At 42.9% G+C, this 20,848-nt stretch overlaps 1 protein-coding gene across 2 annotated transcripts in view; it reads right to left on the bottom strand.

Annotated features, from left to right (window-relative positions):
* The window catches only part of WFDC8 (WAP four-disulfide core domain 8), a 27,757-nt gene extending 6,909 nt beyond the window's left edge, over positions 1–20,848 (bottom strand). For both annotated transcript variants that reach the window (XM_070420853.1, XM_070420852.1), the window contains exons 1-7: positions 20,768–20,848; positions 20,090–20,183; positions 8,454–8,563; positions 5,487–5,627; positions 4,131–4,298; positions 3,221–3,361; positions 1,448–1,590 (exon numbers count right to left, since the gene is read on the bottom strand). In XM_070420853.1, the coding sequence (XP_070276954.1) occupies positions 1,451–1,590; positions 3,221–3,361; positions 4,131–4,298; positions 5,487–5,627; positions 8,454–8,563; positions 20,090–20,091 (702 nt within the window). In that variant the 5' untranslated portion in view covers positions 20,092–20,183; positions 20,768–20,848 and the 3' untranslated portion in view covers positions 1,448–1,450. The remainder of the gene's footprint in view (positions 1–1,447; positions 1,591–3,220; positions 3,362–4,130; positions 4,299–5,486; positions 5,628–8,453; positions 8,564–20,089; positions 20,184–20,767) is intronic.

Raw genomic sequence — 20,848 nt, 5'->3', positions numbered from 1 at the left:
AAATAAATAAAAAGCAGAAATCTTTCTTTCATTCCAGAATGTCTGAAAAAAAGAGATTCTGTGGAGCATGGATGCAGAAAAGAAGGTGTTACTCCTAAGAGAGAGAAAAATGAATTGTGGACAGTCACTCAAGGTCATAAAATTGACCACTGAAAGCAACTGGCTTCACCCTCATTGTCACCAGGGGGGCACATACCAGAGAACATGGGACAAACCCCAGGCTACAGCCCTTGGCATTCTCACGTCTACTGGTGCTATGGTTCAACAGCCTTTAGGAGAAGGGGGAGACCCAAAGACCACCACCATCATGGCTACTATGACAACAGCATGACTCTCAGATCAGCTAGAGCTTGGGTTATACATGTTTGAGATGCAGCCTGTATTTGCTTCCTTGTGAATGGCTTGACACATGTGCAGAGATATCTTCAACATGTATAGGTGACCCTTCTTTTGAAAGGCAGTTAAGAGCCTCCTCATTAACTCTTTCTACTCATTAGTTTTCAAATCAGTTCACCATTTGTACTAGAAGACACTGCAAGCTAGCTCAGCTAGCTTCTAATTGGGACACCACACCAAAACTACACATATAATTGAAAGAACCACATCTTCGTGGTTCTTCCACTGGGCGGGCTCAGTATGCTTCTTTGGATTGTATAGGTGTGATCTTGTTCAAGAAAAGCATGTAAACACAGGGCCAGCTTTTGTTAGTCTCCATTCCAGAAAATTGGTGGAACACTCCTGGGCTCTTGTATAGTTTAATGACTGACTTTGCCACATCCTTGTACTTTCTTAGCCTGGCAGCAACTGCTTCAGGATTATCATCCTCCTGCTAGATGAATGGTTCACCAGTGATGTCATCAATCCCATGTACCAGTTCCTAGAGCATGAAGTGAGTGAACATTGTCCCCCTAGTGCTCAGCTCTGAGAAGGAATTTCAGAGGGACAAAAGCCATAACTATCTGTATTAATAGCCTAGGAAGGGGGCAAGCAGGTGTAAAAAAAATTCTAATAAAAATAGCAGCAGCCAAATTCTTTCATTCCAGAATGTCTGAAAAGAAAAAAATTCTATAAAGCATGGGGTCAGGGCACATATAAGAATCATGTACAGCCCCAACCGGTTTGGCTCAGTGGATGGAGCGTCGGTCTGCAGACTGAGAGGTCCTGGGTTCGATTCCAGTCAAGGGCATGTGCCTGGGTTGCAGGCACATCTCTGGTGGGAGATGTGCAGGAGGCGGCTGGTCGATGTTTCTCTCTCATCGATGTTTCTGGCTCTGTATCCCTCTCCCCTCCTCTCTGTGAAAAATCAATAAAATATATTTAAAAAAAGAATCATATACAACTTAGTGAAACAACAACCTGATGTTTCTCTCTCTCTCTCTCTCTCTCTCACTCTCTCTCTTTAAAAATCAATAAATAAATTTGTAAAAAAGAAAATATTTTTACTTACTATCTAGGCTTGAGGTTCCAGGCACTTTAGTCCACAGCGTGAGCAGCACTTCTCCCCCAACTGGCAATCCTCATCTCTCTGGCACTTGGGTTTATCAATCCTTAAACATACTGGGGGCTTCTGTGGGCAGGAACCTGTTTTGACTTTATGGGATACAACAAGATACTTAAACTTTAAATACTTGATCATAAAAAAATAAAACTATCACAGCTTTTATCTCTTTTATTATAATACTAGAGGCCCAGTGCATGAAATTTGTACATGGGGGAGGGTTGTCCCTCAGCCCAGCCTGCAACGACACCAGTGTCCCTCACCCAGGCCTCTGGCCCAAGGCCCCTCCCCTACTCTCCCTCCCTCCGCGTGGCCAGAGCACAGACGCTGGGCTCGCATTCCCGGGGTGACGCCACCAGCGCTCCTCCCTGGCCACTATGGGCGCTGCCATCTTTGTCTCGGATTGATGGTTAATTTACATATTACTCTTTTATTAAATAGAATCAGCATGTAACTACAGTGGGGCCTTGACTTACGAGTTTAATTCGTTCCGTGACGGAGCTCGTAACTCAAATTACTCTTATGTCAAATCAACAGTGAACGAGTGAGACACGTGATGCTGGGCTGATGTGGCGTTCACTGTGACGTTCGCTGAGCCAACTAGTGATGGGGTATCTGAAGCTGGCTCATAACCCGAATTTTAGCTTGCAACTCAAAGCAAAAAATCGGCCGAGAGACGGCTCGTATCTCAAAAAACTCGTTAGTCCGGACACTCGTAAGTCAAGGCCCCACTGTATAATATTTCACATTATCCTGGATTAACCATAATTATTGTGCTAATACTTATAAAATTGAAAAATCATTAAAAAAATAAATACTTGATCATAGTTTGAGACAAATTTGGAGTCTCTTGGGAACCCTAAAAAGGATTTTCTTCTGATTAAGCCTTTTATCTTTCCCCCTAGCATAACAATAGAGTGAAGGAAGCAGAGTATCAACTGTCTATGGCTAATAATTTTGAGGGACATCAAAAAGTTTTGCCATCTCTTACTTATAAAATCTGATAGTATTTCTACCTGTCCCTAAAGAATTAATGGATTTGGGTTATCTAATTCCATAGTACCAGAGGTAGAAGGAGTATTAGAGATGATCAGAAGTTTCTTGTTTTTTAAACTATAGAAATTGAGGACCATAGAGGGGGAAGTGAGTTGCCTAAGCCCACACAGAAAAGTTGAAGTCAGTTGAAAAGATTTGACTCCTTCCATCATACCATGCTGTTCCTCAAGACACTGACAATCCCTGGGACAAGATCATACCATCTGAACAGTGGGGGTGGTGGTGGGGGGGGGGGGGATAAACATTAGCCTTAGAGGCTGGAGAGTTTACTTCTAGCCCAACATATTTTGCTACCAATCTTTTCCCTAGCACACCTTACAGGGTGTGAATATGCTGTGCATGCTCTGAAGTTCTCTGCAGACTTACTAGGAATATACTCAATGGTTGTGATTTTTTTGGTATGAATAAGTGCATCCTGTCACCTTGTAGGCTGTTGCAGAAAGAGATTCAGAGTAAATGACTTTTCATGGGGAAAAATGGGGAGTGATAACACACATAATTGACTTTGAAGAACAGCACAATAGTCTCCTGAGATCAGGAGGGCAACAGAAGCGCATTGTTTGGGTATTAAAGGGGGAAAGCTCCTCAAGAGAACTCTAAGGTTAACCTAAGACACAGCACAGCATTCTCAGCTCATATACTTTGGGAGGCATACCCGGTACTCACCTGTCCAGGCGACGGAACAAACAAAGCCACACATGGATTCACAACATTTTTCTTTCTCAGCGCAATCATTGTCACTCTTACATGAACCCGAACATTCCATACGGTTCTTGGAAGGAAAGAGTGGGCACTGTCCTTTCTTGACTAAAACAAGAGCAGATATGAGCTCCTTAAACCCCATCCCATTGCCCCACCCTCAAGCAACTTCTCCTCTTCAAAACTAGTATTTCTGTGACTTGGTTCATTCTGCCTACGGCAGTGGGCTGTGGAGGAATGAAATGCCTCACATTTTATGGGATGCAATAGACAAAGAGTTAGGATTGGTGTTTGAAGCCCCAAGACAAAGTCCCAGTCCTGCCTCAGTTTCTCCTATACCAGTAAAACGGAAGTGTTATGTGAGATCTACACAAATCAATGTAAGCCATTTTCGGGGATTTGGTTTTACTTTGAATGAGGAGTGACAGGACGGAGTCACATTTTGAAAGGATCCGTTGTGGCTATTGTGTGGATAATAGATTGTAAAAGGGGAAGGACAGAAGCATGGAGACCTGTGAGTAGGCTGAAGCCACATCCAGGTGAGAAGATGACACCTCCTACCAGGGTAGCAGCTGTGGAGGTAGGAAGAAGCAGTCAACACCGAGATCTATTTTCCTAACTAAACGGATGTTGATTGGAAAAGAAAGATATTATGGGTGATTTAGGAGTTTGGTGTTGTTGTTTTTTACAACTAAGATGGGGTGATCTATGGATATGGCAGGTTTGAGATGGGAGAGTTAAGGTATTCAATTTTAGACAAGTTAAATGTGAGGCATTTATGAGATCCAGATAATCTCAAAGTCTAAGCCTTTAGCAGTGTGGGTTTTCTGTTTCTAGTTAGACTAGGCCCTCAGATTGCCAAGGATATTAGTCTTACCAGTTAACGAGCAAGCCTTCATGCAGTCTTCCTTGCTGAGGAAGTTGTTGGAATTTCCATCACAGCCTCCATATTTAAAAGGTTTGCATAACAAATTTTTTAAATCATAATACCAGCGCCTTTCAAAACGATTACAGTCTCCTTGATCTAATGATAGCATGCAGGGTTCTGAGGGCAAGAAGCAAAGAGGGAAAAACATGAAAGGTAGCAAAAGAGGGAAGGGGTCAGGCCCTCAGCATTTTTATAATTCATGGTATTACCATTCACATCATAGAAAGAGCCATGGTCAATAAAACTTCTAGTCTTCGCTCTACTACAAATGCTCTGTAGTGAATAGCATCTCTGAGCATCTTTTCTACCTTGCAAAGGATATCATAAAGAGTACACGAGAATGCTTTGGAGCTGATATTTCCACTTCTCTGAGCTTTGGGAGGGCAAGACTCGTTCAGCAGCTTTATCCAAAGTGCCTAAGACAGTGCCTGACACATAGGAGCATTAAAATACTGAGAAAGAAAAAAAAAAGCACCCGCTCATGACTGGAAACTTACCTGATGCTCCCAACGAAGTCATGTTGTTCCTCTGTAGGACATAAACAATCTCACAGAACAGCCACATCAATCAAGGTCACTCTGAGACCAGTATAAATTGAACCAAAAAATAAAAATCACTGTGAAACCCCCAAAATAACAAGCACCTTTGAGTGATTTATGCTTCTGTACTGACTACACTCTATCCTCATTCTAATCTAGCCTGTCCTCTCTGTAGATAAGATTCACCGAGGTACTCATAGAATTGCCCCCCTTTCTGATAGCATCCAATCTAGAGCCAACCCCCACTTCCTTAGACTGTCCCTGAAATAACCCTATCACAGCCTCAATCCCATAGTAGATTCTTTCTAACAGCTTCTTAGTGAGATGCCTCAGGTTGTCTGTGATGAACATTCTCCCTGACTGCAATGAATAATAAACCCAACTTGTTTAATTACAGCTGTGTTTCTGGTGGACTTTGGGCAAAAGACATTGACAATAGATATTTGTTGAGTGGATTTATATAAAATGCAGAGTTCCCTATTATTAGATGCCCAATAGCTTGAGTTACCAGAAAACTTCCTTGGAAGCCAAAGAGTCCAACAACAACACCAGCGTCTACGCTGACTGAGGTTTATATTTGGGATTGTGTGTCTCCTGACACACAGTGAGCATGCACTTGAAAGTTGGGAGTGTAATTAGAAAAGGTGCAAAACACGAACCCTGGCCTCTTTATCCTGCCATGCTAGGGAATGTTCAGCCAGTTCTGGACCAGTAAGAAGTAAGGTGCCTCAAATGGCACCTCTGCCTTCAGCCTGGAAGCCACTACCTTCGTATGGATCCATGCACTTCTTCCCACAGGCAAATTGGCAGCACTTCAAGTGTTCCTCACAGCCATAATCCTCTGCACATGAGTTTTTAATTTTAGTCTGACACTTGAGTCTCTCTTCAGGGCACATTCCTGGTTTCCCTGCAAGAAAAGTATGTCCGAATTCACAAACAACTCTTGAGAGTTTCAGCTCTTCTGCCTTAGCAAAGGTGAATAGTGAAACTATCTCAGTCCTATCCTCTGCCTTTAATCTTCAGTTCTTGCTGAGTGTATTTAGGGACTGGGTCTGCCTCTCACCACTCTCAGCCCATTGAGATAGATCTGAATTAGAAATGTGTGCCCGTGTAGAACTAAAGGGGAAGCTTCTTAGATTCCAGGGCAGGGGGTTAAATGGTAACCAAGATCCTTGCCTTAAATTCAGGAGCTCTCTCCTCTCAAAACTTAATATTTTAATGCTTAATTCCTGTCTCTAGTATCTTAGTTGACAAGGGGAATTAATTAGTGGGGAGTAGCAGAAATATGGAAATAGGAGTCAGGAGGCCTAATTTTAGCCCCTAACTCCCTGTAAGTTCAAGACCAACCTGAGTTTCACTATATGATTCACATTTCCTGTAAGGGGGAAGGAAATGTTGGAGTGGAAGAAGCACTGTAAGCAAGACAGATCTGGCTTGGGAGTTTGACTCAACACAACCAACTAAATAATCTTGGAGGAAATGTCTTCCTCCGTCTGTGTCGTAATTTCCCAATCTGCAAAATGAGGATTACAATCTCTACCTTACAGGCTGCTTAAAACAATGAAGTGGGATGATGCCAAAATGTACTTATCGTGCCTGGCACATGGTAAGCGCTTGGCACAAATGGGTTTACTTCCTTTCTATTTAGGGCTAGATATGGCTTCCTTACTTCAGCTCTTGTATAAGGCAGAATTCCAAAGTTGCACCCTCAAGATTCCGATCCTCTAGTTATTGGATCAAACACCCATTTAGATACTGCTGTGAAGGGATTTTGTAAAGGGATTAAAGTCTCAAGTCAGTTGACCTTAAGATATATCGATTATTTAAGTGGGCCTGATTCAATTTCTTGAGTCCTTAAAAAGAAGAGGGGTTTTCCCCCCCTTAATTAGTATAGAAGAAAAGGCCATAAAGATTCAAACTATAACACAAATCCATTATGCTATTCATAGCTTTGAAGCTGGAGGAGGCTCAGTGCCAAGGAATGAGGGTGGACTCTAGAAGATGACAGCCAGTAAGGAAACCTCAGTTTGCAATGGCAAGAAAAGGATTCTGCTAACATCCAGTGATCTTGGGAGAGTCCCAGAAGACAACGGCAGCCTTGCTGACACCGTGATTTCAGACTGGTCAGAACCTGAGCACAGGGTCCTCCTTCCTCCTACAGGTAACTGGTTACGCAGCAACAATGCTTAATTTTGCTTCATGCTCATTACTTCTCCAGTGGAACCTGACCAGAGAGGCATGATCCTTTTAAACAATACTGAGTCTTGGAACTATAGATGTTGAGAATTTCAAACACCATAATAATCATTAGCATCAACCTTCTAATTTCATAGGTTTAAAAACAATAAGGTCAGAGTAGATAACAGTGAATTAGGGGGAGGTCTGGGACTTCTAATCCATGGCTCACTCCAGAGGATCCCACATCTCCCCTAAGGACTGGCCACTGAGACTTATAATATTTCCAACTATATTCCTTACCTCTCAGTCCACCCTTAATATTCCTCCAAGGATAGCCTGAAGCTAAGAAGAGCATATGGTTCCCAACCTGCAGTGCACAACAAAATCATCTGTGCATCATTTAGCAAATATAGACCATGAACTGAATCAGAATGTCTAGAAAGTGAGGCCCAGGGACTCAGATTTTTCAAGTTGCTAGGTAATCCTGAAGCAGCCAGCTGGGCACCATGATGTAGGCTACTAATTGGGAACCAGTGTTCTAGGTTTGGGCACAGAGTTAAGCAAATCACACAGAACACCTCCAAAGAGGTAAAGATGCATAAAAACCTTGGGATTATGAAGACAAACTTCCCCTCTCACTAGTGCTGACTCCAGCCAGTTCTTCCTGCTCCCTGTTTTGGGGGCTATTTAAACCTTTGTTGGGGTTTCAGTCATGGTAGCCTCTTACCCCACTTTCAGCTTGATCTCTCACTTAGAATCCTCCTTCCTCCGTCAGCCCTTCTCAGCCACTTACCTTGTGTGTACAGTTTCCATTGTGATACACACCCCAGGGGCTCCTCTGCTGTTACTGGGGATGGTCCCCAAAGTTCTGGTCTCAGCCCTCTCCTGTCATTACTTGACACGTACTTCCCAGATGACCACGTCCATTCCCGTGACAATCCCAACTGTGATTCCCAGACCTCTCCTCTCTTCCAGGCTAAGACACTTATATCCAACCACCTAGGGACAATGGCATTTGAGCCTCTCATAAGCACCTCTGTTGCAAGATGTTTAAAAAGAGCCAGTGTCTCCCGGTGCCAAAACCGTGCCTTTTGTCTGTTCCCATTTTGACATTTGGCAGCAATAGTCCCCATGAAATAAGCTCCTCCCTTTCCATCAGCCTAGCATCCTATCAGTCATGGACTTGGCTCGATTCAATCTCCTACCTCTCCAACCCCCTCCCTTCTCCCTCTTTACTATGACTTCCTCTGACCTTTCTTAACTATTCCAACAGCCTCCTCACTGCTCCTCTGCCCTCCGGCTCTTATCTAGTGACTGATAATTAATTTTTTAAGATTAAACTTGGAAAAAACACATATTGGGAAAAGTTAGGGAAATAATTTTCAGGGAGCAGGTGAGGGAAGGATCTGAAGGGCCCAAAGTGGGTGAGTAGGTCTTGTTCTCTGAAACCACAGTGGAAGTGGCTTCATCCAACATAAGTCCTTGCCTCACGCCTAACCCTCAGGCCCTAAGAATGCCTGCTTAGGATGAGCAGCTACAGCTTTTCGGAACCCACGTCTGATTCTTTGGCGAGGCGCCGCAAATGTCAGCTCCAACGACAGGGAGAGAAGCAGCAGGAGAGCTCTGCTCCTCCTGGAGAAGGTGGCGGTGTGGCGAGGAAGGGGCCTGTGTGGGATGAGAAGAGGGGCAGGGGTTAGGCACAAACCAGAGAGAGACACAAAGCACATGCAGATGAACCTTAGAAATAATCCACCAATTCCCTTAGTTTACAGATTTAAAAACTGAGAATCATAATGGAGAAGGGGCTTGTCTCTGGTCACATGGCAAGTAGGACAGGACCTTCAGTCCCAGGACCCTCCCCATGGTCCCACACTCTTCCAGGGTACAGTATGTGATCTACCCAGACACTTGCCCATTGTCTCACTCTGGGTGAGAGGCCACATGTGAATGATCACAGTGATTCGACTGGAGCAGTTGCAAGGCTAGTTTGCCCACAGTCACTCCTGGGGCAATCCCAGGCACTAGGGAGCACTTTTCTTTGTACCACTCATGACAAGAAACTGAGATTTTCAGGAGAGCCTGGGCATATGGCCCTCCATCTTAGGAGGAAAAATGATCCCAGATGACCTGGGGGTAACAAAAGGATCCCTTTTATTCCTTCTGGTGTTATCCAAGCCTGGGAACGTGTGATCTAGACAACCACATAAACAGATGATCTTCCCCCACTCACTCACATCTCTATTTTCTAGGTCTCTTCCTGGCCCTTAAGTATTTTTAAAATATTATGATGGGAAGAACTGCTAATGCCTTATTGTATTAGCTCCCTTGGAGTAAATGCCTTTCAAAAATAGTGAGAGGGGCAAAGGGAGGGAGGAAGAAGGAAGGGAAGGGGAGAGAGAGAGAGAGAGAGAGAGAGAGAGAGAGAGAGAGGAAGGGAAAGGGAGGGAAGGGAAGGGAAGGGAAGGGGAGGGGAGGGAAGGGAAGGGAAGGGAAGGGAAGGGAAGGGAAGGGAAGGGAAGGGAAGGGAAGGGAAGGGGAGGGAATGAATGTGTCTTTATGCCATATATGCATCTGTATTATTGGTAGAACTTCAGACACTAAGAGAGGGATAGAATCTTTGCCAGATATCCTAATTGGCTGCCTAAGAATAAAGACCTGTGACAATGTTTTTGTTGTTATTTTTTAGAATTAGAATCTAGTATCCTTCCCAAAATTTTACAACAGTGCCTGGACTGCTCAGCAATGGGAATATGGCCCAAGACACATTTGGTCCTGGCTTGGTCATTTATAGCTGTAGCTGTATCTTGGGTCCTAGTTTCCTCATCTAGAAAATGGAAGTAATATCACCTGCCTAGCAGCTCTGTTGTCGATGTGAAGAGTGGATGAGATAGTGTGAAGAGTATTCATGAATGGGTATGGTATGATCAAAACTTAGTTTAGACTTGGACCTGAGTTCACATCCTGAATCCCCCTCTTACTAGCTATGTAGTCTCAGCTCAGTCACTATCCTCGCTGAGCCTCGTTTTTCACAAAGGGAATAGTGATAAAACCTACTTCATAGACATGAGAATTAATTGAACTATTGTGTAAAGCATGTTGTGGCTCAGTGGTCTCGGTTGGATTCTTGGTCAGGGCACATGCCCAGGTTTCAGGGGGCAGTCAATTCGTGATTCTCTCTCATCACTGAAGTCTCTCTCTCTCTCTCCCTCTCCCTTCCTCTCACTGAAATGAATAAAAACATTTTAAAAAAGAAAATCACTTGTGATTTGTGATCAGTATTCTAACTACTAGGAAACAAATTCTTTTGTAGGTATAAGGTTTTCTATTGTATGCCTTTATAAAAATTAAAAGAGGCATTAATCAAGTTGATTAATATTTAAATTAGATATTTAAAATATTTTTTATTATAGAGCATTATGAGATTTTTGGCAACTTACTAGAAGTTCAAAGAACCAAGTGACATACCAATAATGAAATTTTATTCCCATGCACTTATATATCATTGAAATATACATTCATTACCTATAGAATTTTGTTTATCAATACAATTTTGTGTATTTATTAATATTCAATGTATTTATTTATATATTCATTATTATTATGGTATTTAAATAACGAATGGAACAAAAAATAAAACCATAAGAAAAAAATTTATTCCTAGAGTCTTATGGTCCCAGTAGATGTAAACATTAAAGTGTAACTTATATGCAGGTTTTTGTTGCATAAAAGTATGAAAAGTCATGAAGAAAAAAGTTTTGAGCATAACATTATATTCCATTACATGAAAGGTCGAAGCAAGAGGAATGGAAATAGGAGTTCAAGGAGAAGGAAAAGTGTTTTAAAATTTCAAACTATTAAGGTGGTTTTTATCTACATGTATGTATTTTTTACCAGGACAGAGGTCTTTATGTTGGCACTCATCATGCCATGAATTCATAGGGAGTGGGTTCCAGCCACTCAGGCCTTCCCATTGGTTCTCACAAAGTGTGTTTGTCTGAGTAGAGCCAGCTGGTGCTTCAGCTGAACGTAGGTATCTTTCTCTTTGGTTTCCTTTTTTCTTTTTCCTGATCATTTTTCTTCACACTCTACCTTTCCCCATGTGGCAGAGGTTGCTCTTTGCAATAAATCGAGGAGCATTTTGCAACTGACACATCTACAGATGTCCAGGAGCTGGGGGAACAGTGTGAATTTCCAGGTTACAACCTTTGAAAACTACAGGTAAGGCCCCATCATGGTCCCCTATTGCTCCCCCACTGGGAACACACCCTGCCTCAAGGTCCTGCTTTGTTTCCATGCATGAAAGCTCCTTGTTCACATCTTCCTCATCCCAATTGCATGGTGGGTTCTGCTGCATGGCTACTCAACCACGAATGAGCCTTTAGCCTCAGCCATGAGGCAGGAGATCTTGAGGAGGATAATTAGTTCTGTATGTCTCTTTAATAAACCTTGCCTTAAACTCAGAGTAAGTAGCTGCCTCCTCCAAAGACATAACCTTCTAAATAACTCCTACTCAGTGATCTACATTCTGATACTGAGGAAGGGCAGTCTCTAAGTGCAGAGCACTGTATATCTCCATTGTGTGTTGTTTAAATGTCTTAAATCTTTCTAATTTTTGTTCTCTTTGACTTATGAATAATTGAGAAAAGTATATTTGAGGGCTCTTCACACAGCCATGGATTTTCCAGTTTATGCCTGTAATTCCATTGATGTTTGCTTATTACATCCTGATTCTATTGATTTAGGTAAATATGAATGAATTCCTGGTGGGTTGAATTTTTTATCATTATATAGTGACCAAATGTACCAAGCACTGGGACAGCTAACAATGAAGGAAGGAAGAGATATCCTCTTGGAGGAGGCACTGCTCTGTAAGATTGGAAAAAGCACAGAATTGAGGCTTTTCCTCTTGGAGGGAAGGGAAGACGTGAAAGGGGTCTAGTCCCCAGCTTTATTGTGTATTCCCTGCAGAGTTGGTCTCTGTCTTGCTTTATATCAAGTCTACTGACCAGTAAAGGTGTCTCTCAGTCAAAACCAGTTCATAAAGGCTGGGAGAGGCAGCCACTTCTTCAAATGTGCAGACAAGAAAGCAAACTTACAGGAACATGAAAAATCAAGAAGGCATGACACATCCAAAGGAAGAAAACAAATTTTCAGTAACCAACCTAAAAGAAATGGAGGTCTTTAAATTGGCTAACAAAAATGTCAAAATAATTATTTTTTAAAGCTCAGTTATAAAAGAACACAGATTCACAACCAAATGAAAAAAATTTTTAAACGACATATGAACAAAATGATAATGTCATCAAAGAAATAGAAATGATTAAGAAAGAACAAAACAAAAATACTGTAGGCAAAGAATACAATAAATAAACTGAAAAATTCACTAGAGGGGCTTCAAAAACAGGCTTGGTCAAGCAGAAGAAAGATCAGTAGATTTCAAGACAGGTCATTTTAATTATCTGTAAAAACTGAATTTAACAGCACATTCAAAGGATTATATAAGATGACTAAGTGGAATTTATTCTTAGGATGCAAGGAGGCAACATCTACAAATCATTCAATGTGATTGACCACATTAACAGAATAAAGGATAAAAATCATATGATCATCAATAGATACAGAAAAAACATGTAAGAAATTCATCATCCTTTCATGATTAATTTCTCTACAGTAAAGGTCATATATGACAAGCCCAAAGCTAATATAATACACTAGAGGCCCGGTGCAAGAAATTCGTGCACTGGGGATGGGTGGGGGGTCCCTTAGCCCAGCATGTGCCCTCTTGCAGTCCGGGACCCCTCCCTTGTTACTGCCCACCTGCTTGCTGCTTCCTACCGCTTGGCTTGCTGCTCCTTAGTGCTGCCACGAAGGCCTTGGGTCTGCTGGGTGCCGGGCCTGCGGGTTTGTGTCTCTGATACCCCCAGCAGCCCCAGCACCAAGGTGGCGGGCCTTGGGGATGCTGGGTACAGGCCCCCCGTTGCGTGTTTGTGTCTTCTATCAGGCCCCCAGCAGCCCCAGCACCACCTAAATAACTTAAGGGAAACTTTATTTAGTCTTCTTTTAAAAGCAGTCTAGTTTAAAAATGAGTTGCAGTTAAGACAGAACAAAGAACATGGTACCTAAGAGTGAGATAGACTGACAGAGGAGAGGCTGGGCACTGGTCAGGGGCTTACATGCCAACTGTTCTCCACCTGGGAAATGATGTAAAATCGGTTTCTTTAGTTTTCTGCTTAATGGTCTTCTCCAGCACTGAGGTCAGAGGAGCCGTCTTCCAGCCCATAGGCTGCTTCTCAGAGTCGAAAATTACGCCATAGGCCTCTGCCTAGGACAGGACCTCTGCACCCCCAGGGTGCATAAACACACAGGGCTTCCATCAGGCTCCGCTGATCCCGGGGCGGGGAGGCCTTGCGGCTCCGCTGATCCCCGGGCAGTGAGGCCTCTCTGCTCTTCGGCTTCAGGGCTGTTTGGCTTCGCTCTACCGCTTGGAGCCTGAGTATGCAGATTAACCGCCATCTTTTAGCTTCTATAATTGAAACATTGTATCTTTTGGAGCTGTTGCTTCAGGAGCTCAGAGCCCTGCAGCTGCAGGCGGGAACCTTGGTTTCCTCTATCGCTGGGGCAACCAAGCATCCTGTTCTCAGCTGCCTGGCTGCCTGCCGCCATCTTGGCTGACAGTTAATTTGCATATACTCACTGATTAGCCAATGAAAAGGGTAGCAGTCGTACGCTAATTACCATTTTCTCTTTTATTAGTGTAGATAGTTAATACCATACTGAAAGCTTTTCCTCTAAGATCAGGAACAAAACAAGGATGCCCACTCTTGCCACTTCTATTCAACACAGTACTGGAAGTCCTAGCCAGAAAATTACACAAGAAAGAGAAAGAAAAGAAAAAACATTCAAATTAGAATGGAAGAAGTTAAATTGTGTTTGCAGATGACATAATAATCTACACTAATAAAAGAGAAACATGGTAATTAGTGTACAACCGCTACCCTTTTCATTGGCTAATCAGTGAGTATATGCAAATTAAGTGTCAGCCAAGATGGCGGCCGGCAGCCAGGCAGCTGGAAGCGAACATGAGGCTTGCTTGCTGCAGTGAAGGAGGACTCCAACGTTCCCCGCCTGCACTGCCGGCCTCTGAGCTGCAACTCTAAGAAACTTCGTAACAAATATAGAAGCTAATCAAAACCCCGGGATCTCAGAGCTGGAGTTATACATTGTTTCGATTATAGAACGCAAACAAACCAGCGGAAGCCTCAGAGCTAGAGCCAGAGCTAAAGCTGGCCCAGAATAAAATTTAAAAAAGAGAAAAAAAAAGGAGCGGTTGGGAGCTTCAGTCAACAACCACCAGCCTGAAAGCAGCCCTCAGCCCCTCACCGAGGCTGGCCAGGCACCCCAGTGGGGACCCCCACCCTGAAGGGTGTGTGACCAGCTGCAAACAGCCATCATCCCCTCACCCAGACTGGCCAAGCACCCCAGTGGGGACCCCCACCCTGATCCAGGACACCCTTCAGGGCAAACCAGCCAGCCCCCAGGCCGCTATCCTATATAGTAAAAGGGTAATATGCCTCCCAGCACCAGGATCAGCAGAGCCTCGAGGCCTCCTGGCACCGGATCAGCGTGACAGGGGGCAGCGCCCAAACCCCCTGATTGCCCTGCGGCTCTGTGTGTGACAGGGTGCGGCGTCCCAACCCCCTGATCGGCCCTGCTCTGTGACAGGGTACGGTGCCCCAACTCCCCTCCCCCTCTTCCCCCCACAGGCCCTGCTCTGTGTGTGACAGGGTAGAGCCATAACCTCCTCATCGGCCCTGCCCTGAGTGTGACAGTGGCGGCGCCCCAACCCCCTGATCGGCCCTGCTCTGCGGGTGATAGAGGGCAGCGCCCCAACCCCCTGATCCGCCCTGCTCTGTGTGTGACAGGGGGTGGTGCCGTAACTCCCCTATCGGCCCTACTCTGTGAGTGACAGGGGGGAGCTCCTCAACCCCCTGATCGGCCCTGCTCTGTGCGTGACAGGGGGGTGGCTTCCCAACCCCCTGATGGGCCCTGCTCTGTGCATGACAGGGGGGAGCTCCCCAACCCCCTGATTGGCCCTGCTCTGTGTGTGACAGGGGGTGGCGCCGCAAACTCCCCATCGACCCTGCCTTGAGTGTGACAGGGGGTGGTGTCCCAACCCCCCAATCGGCCCTACCCTGAGCGTGACTGAGGGTGGCATAGCAACCTCCCAATCCGCCCTGCTCTGTGCATGACAGGGGGCGGTGCCCCAACTCCCCAATCAGCCCTGCTCTGAGCCCGACCAGGGGCTGCAACTAGGGATTGGGCCTGCCCTCTGCCACCCAGGAGCAGGCCTAAGCCAGCAGGTCGTTATCTCCCGAGGGGTCCCAGACTGCGAGAGGGCATAGGCTGGGCTGAGGGACCCCCCCTTCGGCCCCCCCCCCCCCTGCCGAGTGCACAAATTTTTGTGCACCGGGCCTCTAGTCTATATATATATATATATATATATATATATATATATATATATATATATATAAAAGCCTGATATGCTAAGTGTCCGACCGTTTGACTGTTTGACCAGTAGCTATAACACACACTAACCACCAGGGGGCAGATGCTCAATGCACAGGCATGGAACAGACTGATGAATCTCAGAGGGAAGGGAGGTGGGGGGGAGGTGGGAAGAGATTAACCACAGATCTTATATGCATACTAGAGGCCCGGTGCACAGATTGGTGCACCAGTGGGGTCCCTCAGCCTGGCCTGTGCCCTCTTGCAATCTGGGACCCCTCGGGGGATGTTGGACTACCAGCTTTGGCCTGATCCCTGCAGGCCAGGCCGAGGGACCCCATTGGTGCATGAATCCATGCACCAGGCCTCTAGGATATATAGAAAACCTCAAAATTCAGTTAAGTTGCAAAATACAAAATCAACCAACAAAAAATCAATTCTGTTTTTATACACTAACAAACTATCAAAAAAAGAAATTAAGAAAACAAAATTATTTCTAATAGAATCAAAATTAATAAAATACTTAGAAATAAATTTAACCAAGGGAATGAAAGATCTGTACACTGAAAACTATAAAACAGTGATGAAAGAAATGAGCAAAGACACACAAAAAGTGGAATGATACCTCACATTCATAGATTGAAAGAGTTAATATTGTTTAAATATCTATGCTACTCAACATGATATAGATTCAATGAAATCTCTATCAAAACTCCAAAGACATTTCTCACAGAAATAGAAGAAAAAAAAAAAACCACATAAAATTCAGGTGGAGCCACATAAGACTCCAAATAGCAAAAGCAATTTTCAGCAAAAATAACAAACTAGAAGAACCACACTTTCTGATTTCAAAATATATTACAAGCTATAATAATCAAAACAGTATGTTATTCTTTTAAAAACACATTATGGTATTGACAAACACAAAACACATACACATACAGACCAATGGAACACAATAGAAAGCCCCAAATGAAATCCACACATTTATAGTAAATGATTTTTGACAAGGATGCCAAGAACACAGAAGGTGGAAAGTATAATCTCTTCAGTAAATGGCATTGGGAAAACTAGATATCCATGTTCAGAAGAATGAAATTGGGCCCTTATCTCACAATAAATGCAAAAATTAACTCTAAATCCCTTAAAGCCTTCAATGTAATACTTGAAAAGTTAAAATTACTAGAAGAAAATATACAGGTAAATGCTTCTTGACATTGGTCTAGGCCAGCGGTTCTCAACCTGTGGGTTTCGACCCCTTTGGGGTTCGAACGACCCTTTCACAGGGGTCGCCTAAGACCATCGGAAAACACATATATAATTACATATTGTTTTTGTGATTAATCACTATGCTTTAATTATGTTCAATTTGTAACAATGAAATTGGGGGTCACCACAACATGAGGACTGTATTAAAGGGTCGCAGCATTAGGAAGGTTGAGAACCACTGGTCTAGGCAAGGATTTTTTTGGATATGACCCAAAAGCTCAGGCAACAAAAGCAAAAATAGACAGGATTGCAAACAAAAAACCTTCTTCACAGAAAAGGAAACCAACAACCAGAGACAACCTACAGAATGAGATCAAATATTTATGAACTGCATATCTAATAAGGTGTTAATATCCAAAATATATAAGGAACTCAAAGAATTCAATAGCAAGAAAACAAACTAATTAATAAATGGGCAAAGCACTTAAATGGACACTTCTCAAAAGAAGACTTACAGCCCTGGCCAGATGGCTCAGTTGGTTGCAGCATCATGCCATACACCAAAAGTTTGCAGGTTTGATTTTGGTCAGGGCACATACTTAGCTCGCAGGTTCGATCCCCAGTGGGGGCATGTCTGGAAGGCAGCCAATCAATGCTTTTCTCACTCAATGTTCTCTCTTTCGCTCGCTCACTGTCAACATATTCTCAGGTGAGGGTTTGAAAAAAAAAATGACATACACATGGCCAACAGGTATATGAAAAGGTATTCAATATCACTAATAAAATACAAATCAGCCCTAGCTGGTTTGGCTCAGTGGATAGAGCATCAGCCTGTGGACTGAAAGGTCCCAGGTTCAATTCTGGCCAAGGGCACATGCCCAGGTTGTGGGCTCAACCCTCAGTAGGGGGCATACTGGAGGCAGCCAATCAATGATTCTCTTTCATCATTGATGTTTCTATCTCTCTCTCCCTCTCTCTTCCTCTCTAAAATCAATAAAGAAATATATTTTAAAAATAAATCTCTGTAAACTACTATTTAAAAAAATTAAAAAATTAAAAAACATAAAATACAAATCAAAACCACAATGACCTATCATCTCATACCTGTTAGAATGGCTATTATAAAAAAGATAAGAAATAGCAAGTGGCCCTGACTGGTTTGGCTCAGTGGATAGAGCGTTGGCCTGTGGACTGAAGGGTCCCAAGTTCGATTCCCGTCACAGGCACCAAAAAGAAAAAAGAAAAAAAAGAAATAGCAAGTGTTGGCAAGGAAACTCTGTACAGTGTTAGTGGAAATATAAATTGGTACAGCCTGTTTATGGAAAACAGTCTGGAGTTCCCACAAAAATTTTAAAATAGGCCTACCATTTGATCTGGCAATCCCATCTCTGGGTACATACAAAAAAAAAATTAAATCAGTGTTTTGAAAAGATATCTTCACTCCCATTCATTGTAGCATTATTCACAATAGCCACCATAAGGAAACAACCTAAGTGTCCATCAATAGATAAATGGATAAAGAAAATGTGATATAGATCACATTTTTATATATCGTGTATATATGAAATCCTAAGAAGTTGAAGCTGAGCCCTAGCTGGTTTTGCTCAGTGGATAGAGCGTTGGCCTTCGGACTGAAGGGTCCCCAGTTCGATTCCTGTCAAGGTCACATGCCCAGGTTGCAGGCTCGATCCCCAGCAAAGAGGCATGTAGGAGGCAGCCGATCAATGATTCTCTCTCATCATCGATGTTTCTCTCTCTCTCTCTCCCTGTCCCTTCCTCTCTGAAATCAATAAAAATATATTAAAAAAAAAAAAGTTGAAGCTGATACCAGAATGGTGGTTGCCAGAGACTGTGGGATGGGAGAAATGTGGAGATGCTGGCCAAAGTGTACAGCCTTCAGTTATAAGATGAATAAGTTCTGGGATCTAATTACAGCATGGTGACTGTGGTTAGCATTGCTGTATTATATACTGGAAATTTTTCAAGAAAGTAAAACTTAAATGTTCTCACCACAAAAGAAAGAGGTGACTATGGGAGGTGATGCATATGTTAATTAACTTGATTGCCATAATCATTTCACAATATATGCCTATATAAAATTATTACAATGTAGACCTTAAATATATACAATTTTTATTTATCAATAACACCTCATTAAAGCTGGGAAAATTTGTTAATTTTTTTAAAGTTTCACTGGGTATTCAGAACTAGACTAATAGTTTATTTTCTTTCAGAACTTTGAAAATGTATTTCTACTGTCATTAGGCTTCTGTTGCTACTCTAGTCAAATGGTTCTTTTTTTATTTTCTTAATTTTATTTTTTTACATGCAGTAAACATTAATATTTCAAGAAAAACTATTTTAAATAGAATAATTTACCAAAACTGTATTAACATAGTATAATATCCTAAAAGTTGTAGGAACTATTAAAAATCTGCAAATAACAGGATTACTTCTATTATATTCTAAAATATTTTTTCCTCTGGCTCTAAATGATTCTTTTTGTTTGTTTTTTACTTCAGTTACATATTTTATTTCTAGGTGTTCTATTTGGCACTTTTTCAACATTCTGGTCATTTTTATATTCTCTTTAACTTTAGTCATGTTGTTATTGCCATCTTTTAATTCCTTTCCTTTCCATTTATTTCCTAGGCATTTTAATTTTGTGTTCTGTATGCAATAATCCCAGTATCTGAAGTCTTTGTGGGTCTCTACTGTTTCTCTTGACTTTTCTTCATCTTTTCTTGTTTTGTCAAGCTGTGTGTGAATTTTTCTCTGTGAACCCTCATATTTAATAGACGCTTATGTTTTTTATTGATATTGATATTGAGCGAGAGAGAGAGAGAGAGAGAGAGAGAGAGAAACATCAATCACTTGGCTGTTCCCTGCATGCACCCCGACCGGGATCAAATTACAACCTAGGTATGTGCCCTGAGTAAGAATCAAACCCACCACCTTTCCGTGTATGGGAGGATGCTCCAACCAACTGAGCCACAACCGCCAGAGCTTTGGAAACTTAACTTTAATGGCACTTTATCTGTGGAATTTCTTGGAATCCTGTATTTAAGGAAGCATTTCAAAACCAGTTTGTTAAACCAGTCACAAAAAAGCACCCTATGGTATCTGTTTTTTTTATAATATTCCACTTATATGGGGTTCCTAGAGTAGTAAAATTCATAGAAACAGAAAATAGAACAGTGGTTTCTAGGGGCTGAGGAGAGGGAACTGGGGAGTTATTGATTAGTGGGTACAGCGTTTCAGTTTTGAAGATGAAAATAGTTCTGCAGATGGATGGTGGTGAAGGTTGCACAACAATATGAATGTACGTAATGCCACTGAACTGTGTGCTTAAGAATAGCTAGGATGGTTAACTTAATGTTGTGTGCATTTTACCACAATTAAAAATAATTGAAAAAGAAAAGGGACTTTTTGTTTCTGCTCAGAGGTGTAGAGAGCTGAATAAAGTCCCAAACTTACATGGACAAAAAGCTGGGCAACTTTTCTTGAGCTCACCAGAATGCTGAGGTCACAGGGCAACCAACCCCGCCAGAATCTAGGGGAAGAGAGGCACCTGCAAGGAGAGAGAAGCATGAGAAGTGATGACCAGTGGGGCGTGCAGCCAGGCACCAGTAGGTAGAGTTCACTTAGGATGATTGGCAAATTGCTGGAACAAAAGAAAGTGAAGTCTCCTGGGCTGCAAATACAGGCAGTCATACCCTCTTGTAGACTTTTTCTCCAGGAACCCCACTGAGCACTTAGAGAGAAGGTATTTAGAGATCTGAAAGTCTCCCTTGTGATGCAGACCTGGGGAGGGGAGAGTAGGCAGCAGCCACTATGGATGGGGCAAAAAATTCCAACTGGAAGCTTTCCTTTCTTTCCTACTGACAAAGCGTTAATCTTAGGAGGGAGGAGCGACACTGTTCAGAGCAGAAGAGAAATCTCGATGCAGCTGCGGGGAGGGCAGAAATACTAGCCAGGTTCGGAACTTTGTCCTGGGCATCTAAGGAAAGGCAGGATCACTAAGAAGACAACATGCCTGAAACCCAGGGACAGTGTCTGCCTAACACCCAGACTTAATCAGAACAATAGAGAACGGACCCCCAGCCACCACCACCCCACTAACCCCCAGACTAGAAACATTTAGTAGCAAGTAACCTGCAAGAGCCGGTCATTCACAGAGAACACAGAGCTGAGAGTGGAGCAGTCATCTGGAAACGGATCATCTGGTAAACCCAG

The sequence above is a fragment of the Myotis yumanensis genome, unplaced genomic scaffold (assembly GCF_028538775.1).
Source record: "Myotis yumanensis isolate MYYU_CA2020_CCGP unplaced genomic scaffold, mMyoYum1.0.hap1 SCAF_7, whole genome shotgun sequence".
In the NCBI taxonomy this organism is placed as follows: Eukaryota; Metazoa; Chordata; class Mammalia; order Chiroptera; family Vespertilionidae; genus Myotis; species Myotis yumanensis.
The sequence above is the reverse complement of the archived record's forward strand: the minus strand, read 5'-3'. Positions and strand labels throughout refer to the sequence as shown.